Source organism: Arvicanthis niloticus, chromosome 10, assembly GCF_011762505.2.
Source record: "Arvicanthis niloticus isolate mArvNil1 chromosome 10, mArvNil1.pat.X, whole genome shotgun sequence".
In the NCBI taxonomy this organism is placed as follows: Eukaryota; Metazoa; Chordata; class Mammalia; order Rodentia; family Muridae; genus Arvicanthis; species Arvicanthis niloticus.
In genome coordinates, this window is record NC_047667.1 from 43650065 (window position 1) to 43662506 (window position 12442).

A 12442-nucleotide genomic window follows, 5' to 3' on the forward strand; every position below is an offset into this window, starting at 1 on the left:
ATCTGCCTCACCACGACAGCCTCAAGAACCACAGCTTCCCTTGTCGCATGTCTGCAAGTGCTGAGTCATGGGAGCTTAGTAAGATGCTTTAAAGTAGACTGAAATCAGCTTGTAGGTCAGCACATGCTGTGCCAGCCTGCCAGGGTCAGCACCCACCCTATCCCCACCAGTTCCCATTGGTGCAGAGTGCAAGGACTAGATCTCAGTAAGAAAGGATATTAGAAAAATACAAAATTTAATTACTCATGATGAGGCCTCTTAAAAGTTTTCAATTTCAACCTACAGAACAGAACATGCCTTAGCTACACACCTCCAGTTTGTTGAAGCCTGGCAGCTGAGGTTTCTTTAGCTCCATCTCCTGTATTAGCCATACCCCTGTCATGTTTTGAAAACATGTGGTTTTTCCTTTAGCCTAAGGCCCTTTGCTGGTCTGCTCACATACAGAAGCTGCCCCTCTCCCCACCTTGGAAAGCCAGCCAAACCTGTAGACCTGGGTCACGCTCCTGTTGGTCCACACATCTTCCTTGTTCTGTTGCCCAAAGATCCTGGAGCCTCAGGCTCACACTCAACTCCAGCTGCCTTCCAGGAAGAGCAATGGTGTCAAGAGACTGTAGGGAGTGTTCTCAGGACCCTCTGGTGCTTGGACCTTCCACTGGCTTCCTGACTTCATGACACTCAGTCTAGAATGTAGGTTTTTAAGTCACCAAGTGGTTTTTTAGGAACTGCCTTCTGCACAGTAGCTGAAAGCAGTGGTTGCTAGACACCAGGGTACCTGGCAGATGAGTGTGTCTAGAAGAGGAAGATTATTTAGGGTGCACAGCAGTCACTCTCAAGGCAGGAAGAGGTTGATTCTCTGGGAAATGGATTTGCACCCCTGAGAGGAGAAAAGCCGCTCTTCCTCGGGAACGTATGTCATCATCTTGGCGATTTCATCCAGGGCCTCTTCTGTGTATGGGAGATCCTGGCCCAGGAAGGCATCTCGGACACACAGCCTTACATGGCGGTACTCCAGTGGCAGGAAGGGGATAAAGAAGTCAACAAGGTGTTCCTTCAGGAGACGGCTGGAGCCAAAGCTACTGTCTGTAACCAAGACCCAAAGTTACATGGAGTCTGACATAGCCTGGGACTGAACCCTGCTGGAAACTTAAGGTGCCCCCCAAATTGAGACCTGGGCAAGATCTGGTCTCCCACAAAGCTTTTGGAGTGCTGTGTGCAGTTGTTGCCAAGGGCTGTGCAGCTGTGGCTATTCTAGGCTCAGTGAAGCACAGTGACTGTGGCTCTAGCAGGAGGTGACGGGCATGACCACCAGGACTGGCTTGTTTTAGTATAGCAAAAAAGTGGTGTTGGTATCAGGCTCCGAACCCAGTGACATCACATCTAGGCTACAACCGCCACACATTCCCAGAATCCACTTGGCTCACCTCCCATCTTTAACTTCGAGAGGCTTTGTCAGTATCCACATAAATAGGCAGAACCCTGGATTTCTCTCTCTTCTCCCTCTTCTTGCTGTCACCTTCGTCCTTATCCTAAATAGTCCTCACATGGAAAGGCCTGGTATGGTCTGTCGTGAGCAGCTCATCCAACAACAGGTGGAGTTGCCCCACCTGCACTGATTCAGGGAGCTCTGCTAGCCTATGGGCAGACCACAGCTATTTCTCGGGCATTTCCAGGAAAGGAGTGTAGGCTTGCTTATTGTACTTGTGCCACCAGAAGTTGACAGTGTGAGACTGTCATGTGTCCTCCACTGTCCAGACACCCTCATTGCCTCACATTTGATACCAGTTATCTATAGCCATGCTTTTGGCAAGGCTGTGAATGTATCTGAATTGGTCACTTACCTACAGACTTGATGATCTCAGCCTGAAGGGGCATCTCCAAGTGCTGCGTCGTAATTTCCTCCCTGGACAATCCACCCTTAAGCAGACCCAGGACTACCTCATTGATGGCACTGCCTCCAAGGTTACTGAAAGAAACAAGTGCTTGTTAACAGCCGGTTCCCACACTCACTCCCCCATCTGTCACACTCACTCCCCCCATGTGTTCCCTGACCAGTTCTGGAAGGTGGGAGGCTGCTGTGGTGCAGAGCTGGGGACCTGCAACCAGGACAGTTCATCCCTGTCTCAAATTGTCACCCAGCTGAGTCTTGTCTGTCTCCACAGCTGTGCCTTCACTTTCCCTGCTTCTTAAGGCCCACAGAATGAGGAGTGCAGTAAGTGAAGGCTTGGGGGGTGGGGGTGGGGCAGGCAGCAAATTTAACTGGGTCCAGCATTCTGTCCGCTCTCCTAACATGGATCAGTGTCCTTGATACCCCAGATTAGCTCACTTGGACCTTTAGAGTAGGCTGGCTTCAAACTCAGAGATCTGCTTGCCTCTGCCTCCCCAGTGCTGGGATTTAAAGGCATGTGCCACCACCAGGCTATTGTCATCTTTCCTAATGTTGCATTTCAGTCTGTCCTGCAGATGAGACTGACTGCATGCCCCTCCCAACCCCTAACCTGCCTCCCTAGCTGGGTGGAGAGAGACTGGGGTAGCATCCTTCCCCAGCAAACATGTGAAGACCAGTGTGTCCCTCAAAGCCACAGATCTACGAAGGACCTTGAACCCCCAGCTGGAAGAATCCAGTAAGAACAAAGGCATTCCCCACTGCTTGCTCCCAGCTGCTCTGCCACACTTAAGCCTTGAAGAAACTACTCACATCACTCATCTGATTTCTATACCTGCTGGACAACCTGTTAGCAGTCTTGCTGGGTACATAACTGCATCAGCAGAGATTGCCCCATACTTGCTTGCCACAGTAGCCCTGATTCTACAACTTGGACTAGGCAGCAAGCCTCTGGAGGACAGCAGGCCAGTGAGGTTAATTGATCAAGGCCCAAGGACACAGACCTTAGTGCAGTACCATCTCAGTCCCAGGTCAACCTGCCTGCTCCATGTGAAACGGGCCCCACTCTGCATGATTGCTGCATATTTATTGGCTCTATGCAGCTTCCTTCTGAACTGCTTGCACTGTTGCCAGGGTCATCATCTCGCCATGTTGTACCTCTCACAAGACAAGGCCTGGGAAGCCTTCATTGCTTGCCCTGTGTCTTCAGCTCAACAGGGCTGCACGCTGGCATCTGCATGCCAAGGTAGCTAGATGCTGAATTCCTCACCCAGCCCCTGCTGACTGCCTGTTCAAAGGACCAATGTCACAAGCTCCCATCACCAACTGTGAACTCTTTCCTAAACAACAGAGCTAGACTCTCACGAATTTATTTGGGCTTCAGTTTCTTAATTGGTAAAATGAGAAACTGGGCCCAGACAATCTAGGGGCACTTCATCAGTCTGGAAGCAGTCAACAAATACCCACTGCACCCCACATGCTCCATTCATGGGTAACTCACATCCATATAGTTCTTCAAAGTCCTTTCTGTTCGTACCCTGACCACAGCTCAGAAAAAACAGACATTAGCAACCTCTCTTCTGGGTGTGTGAAGAGAGGACAGCAGCCCCAGTTCTGTCATGTGACTCTGGGGTCTTCTGACAGGCACAGGCAGAAATCAGTATAACTATATAGCAAGTGCCTGAATTCCTCCAGCCAGGAAAGGTGTGGGCTTTGGTTCCCTGATTGCTTCAAGTGTAACCTCTGAAACCAAGCCATAAACAGTACTATCCTGTCCTTGCTAATGAAAACTATCTGTATGTACAGCTCCTCAAGACCTGCATATGGAACTCTAGGACAGACCTAAAATCCTTTGGAACCTAGTGGGAGCAAAAGTCTCCCATAAATAGTACCTGAAGAATGAGGCTCTAGATAAGATGGAGGCATGCCATCAACAGATAGATGCAGGAGGGACCAGACCAGGACCGGGATCATGTCAAGGTTCCACCTGGACTGCATCAACTCTGCTGACTCATCACAGCCAGTCAGCCCTCCACTCTGCCCTGCCCCAGGCCTGGCTGCCTTCCATCCTACTGTCAGCTTTATGGATGAAGCTTACTCTTGCAAAATCTTGGCACTGTAAAATGACTTTTGTCGATGTTGGGCAAGCAAGCCCTCCTAGGCTTCACCCATTTTGTCTGAGGTGCGACAGAGAGCTGGCAGAAAAGCCACCAGTACCTCATTTCAACAGCAGATCTCAGGTGTATTTCAGGATTAAACTGCAGATGCAGTTGGCAGTGTAGGAGCTGGGAAGGACTCAGTGGACAAACTAGTTACTGCCTGAGGATGAAGACCTGAGTTCAGGTCCCCAGCAGCTCTGGGAAGAGTCTGGTATGGCTATGTGCCCTTATAACTTCAGCTCTGGGGACTTGCTGGCCAGCCAGTCTATCCAGATTCAGTGAGAGACCCTATCTCAAAAAAACAAAACAAAACAAAACAAAAAAAAAGATAGAGCCAAGTCTGAGGGCACACACCTTTAATTACCTCAGGAGTCAAAGGTACATGGATCTCTGTGAGTTATAGGCCAGCATGCTTTACATACCAAGTTCCAGGCCAGCTGGGGCTACACAGTGAGACCCTGTCTTATTTAAAAAGGGTAAAAGTGAACAAGGTAGAGAGTGATATCAACTTTCACACAGACTAGCATACACATACACAACACACATGCAAGAATCCTTACCATCAAACTGAAAACAAATTGAAGTCAAGTCTAGAGACTTGGATTTCCAACACATTGCTCTCTCATAACTAGAACACCAGGGAACCTTGGGGCAAGGGTTAGAGGTAGCTAATTTTGGGGCGTGCTCAGGAGGGGTGGTTGTGGTTCTACATGGCTGGAGAGGGACTGGTGGACTGGCTCATGGCCTCTTCTTGATGGAAGGCCTTGGTGCACGCACTGCCTCATTTGTTTAAGAGCCCTTAGGTAAGTGAATTCCCTGGACGGCAGCTTGGCTGCTGTTAGGTAGCATTGCCCCAGCTCCAGCTTCACCCATGTGCACTATTGTGTGTGTACAGCTACGTGGCCTGGGTCAGTCCACTGAGGTCAGGGCTCTAGGGGAAAGGGCAGGGCTATTGCCAGCTGGTCAGTGACCAAAATGCTTGCCTTGAGATAGGAGGGTCACTGGGTCACACTGGGCAATGCAGCACCTGAGAGAGTTTGCCAAGTTGCAAAGCAGCTGGGTAGGAGAGTCAGTGCCTTGGGGATCCATTCAGCTGCCCCTGCTTGTGGGAATGTCATGGACAGCTGAGGCCACTGACTCAGGAAGAGTCGAGTACTGTGGGAGCTGGGATCAGTCCTTATTCTGGCATTCCACTTATGTTAACAAATGCCTCCTTTTCTCTTAAAACCGCTCTTGAGATCCTTGGCCCTGCTCCATCCTTGGTTCCATATACAGAAACCCAAGTGGCTTAAATCTGTTCCATCTTAGAGAACTACCCCAAAACCAAACCTCCAAGTTCAGCTGGAGAAAAATCACTCCTACCTCCCCAGGGCATCCTAGAAACACCACCCTCCACCCCACCCAACCCATGAGCAAGCTCCAGCCAAGAGTGGCCTCGCCATTGAATAAGCAGCGGGCTTTGGAACAGTCCACAACTGAGTCTGCAAGGGGCGTCGTGAAGCACGCATGCTGGTTAAGTTTCTTGCCCACCGAGCCCTTTGAGGATCTGGGTACATGGAGCACAGTGATCAAGGAGTGGCTGTTCCTGCTCGGCAGCCTGCACATTCCACTGCAAATGTGAGAGACCGGCCCTTCACTCATCCTTTTTTGAGAAGAGACTGCCCTTCCAGGGTGGGAATCCTGAGGAATGGAAGGCGGTTTTCTACTTGATTTTGGAACAAATAACTGACTTAAAAACCAGTGCTCTCAGACTCTTGTCATTAACCCCTACCCTACTCAATCTCTGTCAGGGAGTGTGGCCTGCTGATGCTAACTCTGTCCAGCCCTGCTTACTCCACCCATCCTGGTGACTCAAGGACTGCCCTACTATACGAAAGGACACTAGACCCACAGTGGCAGCTCCACCCACCTCTACCATCTGCCAGTGGACCAAGCATCTTGTTAACTGTCTTCCACTGCATCCCTCCTCACCACCTTCAGTATGGAGTCTAGATTTGCATCATGAACCCCACCATTACCAATTATTTAAGGAAAGGTCCTGAACATCTTCCCAAGACTCCTGAAGGCTGGCTTATGAGAATCTTCTAACTCAACAGAAAGTCTGCTCCTGGTCTTAGAAATGTCACTTAGCTCAGACTGATCGGGGACTATCTCTGATACCCAGTTGGAACCTCAATACTGAATTGCCCAAAGACTCAAACCCAAGTCTCAACTGGTCAAGTACCTGACAAGTTGGGTAACAAGAAACAGCTTCAAACTCACAACAAAACAGACACAAGATTCCCACACCCAGAACTACTACCAACAATGTAACTATAGATGTCTAGGTCCCATGGCAAGTACACAGGAATACTGGAAATAATTCTCTACAAAAATTAGTACTTCCTTAGTAATGTCTTAGAAAATCAGCTTATGCCGGGCAGTGGTGGTGCACGCCTTTAATCCCAGCACTTGGGAGGCAGAAGCAGGCGGATTTCTGAGTTTGAGGCCAGCCTGGTCTACAGAGTGAGTTCCAGGACAGCCAGGACTACACAGAGAAACCCTGTCTTGAAAAAAACAAAAACAAAAAAATAAATAAATAAATAAAAACAAAACTTAAAAGAAATATAATCTCCGAAGCCAAAATGAAATAAAACATAAAAACTTCATGAATTCAAACAAAAAACTCGAAGGGAAACTTCAGTTTCCAGGTGGAAGCACACATAGTTAATCTCAGCACTTGAGAGGCAGAGGCAGGAGGATCTCTTGAGTCTAGGGCCAGCTTGGTCTACAAAGAGAAGTCAAAGAGACAGGAAAGCCAGGGTTACATAAAGAGACCCTGTCTCAAAACAAAAACAAAAAAGGCCTCAAAAACAACAACAAAGAAAACCCCACCACGGACAACAAAAAAAATTAGGACAAGATACCTACATAAAGAACTGAAAAGGAACTGAATCGCTTAGGTCAAAGAAAATGTCAAATCTAAAAAATGCCTATGAACAGAAGAGAAAGAGGCCTAGATCAAGACACAGAAAATAAGTTGAGCAAAATCAGAGAGAAGGAGAGAGAGAGAGAGAGAAAAAGAGAGGGAGGGAGGGAGGGAGGGAGGGAGAGAGAGAGAGAGAGAGAGGGAGGGAGAGGGAGGAGAGAGAGAGAGAACGAGAACTTACCATCTTACCAGGGGCTGGACAGATGGCTCAGTGGTTGAAAGCATACACTAAATTCCCCCCCCCCCCCAACCTGAGTTTAATTCCTAGCACCCACAGCAGGTGGCTCACAGTGTTCCTTAACTCCAGCTCCAGGGCATCTGACACCTCTGGCCTTGGCAGGTACTGAACTCACATGCACATATCCACACAAAAGCACATACACATAATTTTGAAAATAATCTTAAGAAAAAAAAAAAATCCCTAAAGAGGGCTGGAGAGATGGCTCAGTGTTAAGAGCACTGACTGCTTTTCCAGAGGTCCTGAGTTTAATTCTCAGCAACCACATGGTGGCTCACAACCATCTGTAAGGGGATTCAATGCCCTCTTCTGGTGTGTCTGAAGACAGCTGCAGTATACTCATACACATAAAATAATTTTTCCTACATAAATTTAAAAAAAAATTATCCCTAAAGAAACAGATGATTATCAGGTCTAAGGGGTATACAGATCATCAAACAGACATAGCCAGAAAAGGAGAACACAATATATCAAAATGCCTGGGATACAACAAAAGTTAAAGAGTTAGGTTTATAGTACTGTGTACCTACATTAAAAAAATTGAGAGATCGCAATTTAATAACTTAAGGATATGCCTGAAAGCTTTAGAAAAACAAGAACAATCAATACCACTCCAAAAAAAAAAAAAAAAAAAAAAAAGTAGGTGGGAAGAGAGAAACAAAATCAGAACTAATACTAATAGAAAATTTTTTTCAAAAATAATCAGTGAAAAGATTAACAGGATTCCTCTGTCTATTCCACAAAATAGAAAAGGAAAAAATGTTTTCAAATTCCTTTTATGAAGCCAATTTTATCCACATACCAAAACCAGCCCCCAACTCCTAACCCCCCTTCCCCCCCCCAAAAAAAGGGAGAAAAAAAATATAGACCAATCTCTCTGATGAAATAGATTTGGAGATTCCCAGTAAAATATTTGAAAATCTAATTGAAAAAAAAAAAAAAAAAAAAAAAAAAAACCCACCATGATCAGTCAGCTTTGTTCCAGAGATGCAGGGATGAAGCAATATATGTAAATCAATAAACATAATCCAACACATAGGCAGATGGATTGTGGCTACATGCAACTGGGGAGGAGGGACTGGCCCTGAGAAAGACTGAAATTGAATCTCATCTTGAGACTGGCAGGGAGTCAGGCTCTCTTCCTGCTCTTAGCCTACATGCAAATGACCTCTATCTCCCCCACCTCTGAGGGCAGTCTGTGGCCAGATTACAGTACATCTTCCTCTCAGTCATTAAGAACCTGCACAACAGGTTCTTAGAATTCCTCTTCGTGTAAACAAAGCATTAGCACCTTGGCCTTGGCCAATAAGTCAATCAATCTGTCAGTACTCAAGGCCCACAGTGGGTCATCTCATTGGACATAGAAAGGCCTTTGACAAAATTCAACATCCATTCATGATAAAAGTCCTAGAGATACAGGGGATTATTTCAACATAATAAATGTGTAGCTGCTTGTATTACAAATTATGTTCCCCTCAAAAACTATTAGCCGGGCAGTGGTGGGGCACATCTTTAATCCCAGCACTTGGGAGGCAGAGGCAGGTAGATTTCTGAGTTCGAGGCCAGCCTGGTCTACAGAGTGAGTTCCAGGACAGCCAGGGCTATACAGAGAAACCCTGTCTCGAAAAACAAACAACAACAACAAAAAAAACCTATTTACAGGAGAGGGTCTACATGAAGCTTCTGGGAACCTGCCCCCAGTTGGTTCTGATTGGTAAGTAAAGAACCAACAGCTAATAGCTGGGGAGGTCAGAGGGAGGATTTTAGGTTTCCCCTGGCTTGGGACCAGGAGGAGGAGAGAGATCCACCATTCTGGAGTAGAGTGTGGACAGAAGAGACAAGTTTATCATGGAGTAGAAAAGCAAGAAAGGGACCCCAGACTCTTGGACCAAGAAAACGTGGCCCAGAAGGCTGACTAACTGGAGTTAAGAGCAGCCAAGATGGAACATAAAATTAGTAAGTAATAACTCAGGATTAACAGCACAGAGATTAGGCAGTGGCCCAACTATTGTGCTGTTTAAGGAATATTAAATTATAAAGGCTATGTGTGTTTCATTTGGGAACATAGACCTTTGGGGCTGGTAGCGACCCCAAGTTGGGATTTATTAATTAAATAATTAATACAACATAAATGCAATACACAGGAAGCCCAAAACCAACACCATCCTAAACAGAGGAGAACTCAAGCATTTCCACTAAAATCAGGATCGGGACAAGAATATCTGCTCTTCACCCTCCTGTTTCACATGAGGCTTGAAATCTTAGCTAGAGCAGTAAGACAAGTGGAGGAAACTAAGAGTATACAAATGGGAAAGAAAGAAACCAGAATACCTGTATTGAAGGAGGATGTGATTCTATATATAAAAAACCCTAAAGAGTCCACTGGAAAATTACAAGTGATACTGTCAGCAAAGTAGTAAAATACAAAACACTCAAAATTAGTAGCCTTCCTATATATAAATATCAAACACACCAAGAGAGATCAAGGAAATAACCCCATTCACAATGGCCTCCAAAAATACCTTGAACAAATCTGAGAAAATGAAAGACCTGTACTATGAAACCTTTCAGAGGCAAAAAAAAAAGAAAGAAAGAAAGAAAGAAAGAAAGAAAGAAAGAAAGATTGAATAAGATACCAGAGGATGAAAGACCTCCCATGTTAATAGATTAACATTGTGTAAATGACCATTCTACCAAAAGCAATCTACAGATTCAACACAATCCCCATTAAAAATCCATTGCAGTTCTTCACAAAAATTGAAAAATGAATTTCGTATGGAAACATGGAACTCAGGGCAGCCAAGACAATCCTAAACAATAAAAAACTTGTGGAGGTACCATCATCCCAGATGTCAAGTTACACCACAGAGTCACGGTAATAAAAAACTGGCATGGTACTGGGCTAGAAACAGACTCACTGATCAATGGGAGACAATTAAGGAACCAAATATTAACCTACATATCCACAGGGTTTTAACAAAGATCCAACAATACATACTAGAGAAAAGACAGCATCTTCAAAAAAATGGGGCTGGTCAAATTATATGGCTACATAAGACTTCATCCTCATCTCTTTCCCTGCACAAAACTCAACTCCAGATGGATCAAGGGCTTAAACAAGACCTAACACCCTGAATCTGACAGAACTCATATGCACATGGAAGAACTTACTGAATATAGAAGAACAAGCATTGAGACCCACTGTTAATAAATGAGATCTCATGAAAGTACACCATCACTTGAGTGAAGAGGCAGCCTATTAAATGGGAGAAAGATATTTACCAGTTACATATCTGAGGGTTGGAGTCTAGGATATACAAGGAACTCAAAACAACTAAACATTAAGAAAAAAAGAAAATAAAGCTATGAGGGGGCTGGATAGATGGCTTAGTGGTTTTGAGCACTGACTACTCTTCCAGAGGTCCTGAGTTCAATTCCCAGTAACTGCATGGTGGCTCACAACCATCTGTAATGGGATCTGATGCCCTACAAGTACTCATATACATAAAAATAAATCTTTTTTTTTAATGAGATATGAAACAAAAAAGTTCTCAAAGGACAAAATGACAATGACTGAGAAACAGTTTTTTCCTGAAATTTAACACCCTTAACCATCAGGGAAATGCAAATTAAAGCTACTTTGAGATTCCATCTTACTCAGAATGGCTAAGATTAAAAAATTAAAAATAAAACAACAAAAAACCAGCCAATGACAGATGTAGGCTCAGATGTGGGGAAAAGGAAACAGTGCTGTTGAGAGTAAACTGGTGAAGTCACTATGCAAATCAGTGTGGAGTCTCCTCAAAAAAAAAAAAAAAAAAAAGGACAACCACATGATCCCAATATACCACTCTTGAGCATATATATATTCAAAGAACTGTATTTCTTCCTACTATAGAGATACATGCTGCTCTACTCACAATAGCTAAGAAGTAAAAGCCTGGATGTCCATCCATTGATGAACAGATAAAGACAATGAGATGTATTTACACAATGGAATATCATTCACCTGTTAAGAAAAGTGAAATGGCTCTTATTCTCTTAATCTCTTTACCCTCTTGCCTCTAGCCTCTCTGTCCCCTCCCCTTCTCTTCCTCTCTCTCCACGTGGTCATGGCCGGCCTCTACTTCTCTCTCTCTTCTTCTTCCATCTTCTTCCCCCCACCTTTGCCCTATCTCCTGAATAAACCTCCCCCCCTCCCCCCCGCCAACCATGAAAAAAAATGTGAAATGAAGCCAGGGGTGGTACATGCCTTTAATTCCAGCAGGATTAAAGCCTCCTCTTGGGAGGCAGAGGCAGGCGGATTTCTGAGTTCAAAGCCAGCCTACAGAGTGAGTTCCAGGACTGCCAAGCTTACACAGAGAAACCCTGTCTCGAAAAACCAAAAAAAAAAAAAAAGTGAAATGAAATTTATGGGTAAGTGGGTGAAGCTAGAAACAACCATTCTGAGGTAACCTAGACACAGAAAGACAAACATCAAGTTTCCTCTCATTTGTGTTAGCTTGGAACTCTCAGACAGGTGTGTTTTGTTTGAAATTACTCATGGAGGTCAGGAAATTACCACAGGGAGAGATTTCCAAAGGAGAGAGATAGGGCACAGTAGTCTAAAGGGCTAATGGAGAATAATAGGAGTGTTAAATTGGGGTACAGGAAGGGAGGGCAGAGTAAAGGAGGGACTGTCCGGATGGATAAATAACATTAAAAGATGTTGGGGGAAAAGCATGGAAGTAACCACTCACTTTCTGGTTGGCTCTAAGTCTCACTCCACCGTACCATTATAGGGCCAAGAACCAATGGTCAAGCCTTACAGGATAATCACTATTATTCCCCTACACGGACAAAGTAGTAAACAGACTTTTAATGACATACCACTATACCCATAGATTAATGTGTCTTCCAGCCCTCAGAAGCTTCTATTTGCAGTAGATTGTGATTAACACAGAAACCCATACTGACCAAGGTGCCCAGCCCCAAACGGAACATAAATACCCCACCCTCTGCTCCCTAGACTCAGGGATCATTTTGGAAGAGGAAGTAGAACAAGCATGGGGGGGAGCCAGGGCTAGTGAAAGACCACAAGGAACCGGTGTCTCCTGGACACAGCAGGGCAGCTGAAGTCACGTCATGCTCAAGATCTGTGCAAGCTCCAAATAAACCAAATCCCAGCGAGGAAAGGGGAGCTGGGCACCAAGTAT

General features: G+C 45.2%; 1 protein-coding gene across 4 annotated transcripts in view; it reads right to left on the reverse strand.

The window, feature by feature from the left end:
* Tor3a (torsin family 3 member A) overlaps nt 1–12442 on the reverse strand; it is a 38071-nt gene that overhangs the window by 16520 nt on the left and 9109 nt on the right. For 2 of the 4 annotated variants that reach the window (XR_013112884.1, XR_013112883.1), the window contains exons 5-6: nt 1839–1963; nt 483–1080 (exon numbers count right to left, since the gene is read on the reverse strand). Coding sequence is in view for 2 of the 4 variants with exons in the window: in XM_076941407.1 (XP_076797522.1) it covers nt 830–1080; nt 1839–1963 (376 nt within the window). In the remaining 2 variants the exon portion in view is untranslated. Of the gene's footprint in view, nt 1–216; nt 1081–1838; nt 1964–12442 lie in introns of those variants that run through there. The other 2 variants (XM_076941407.1, XM_034512953.2) reach the window with 1 other exon arrangement.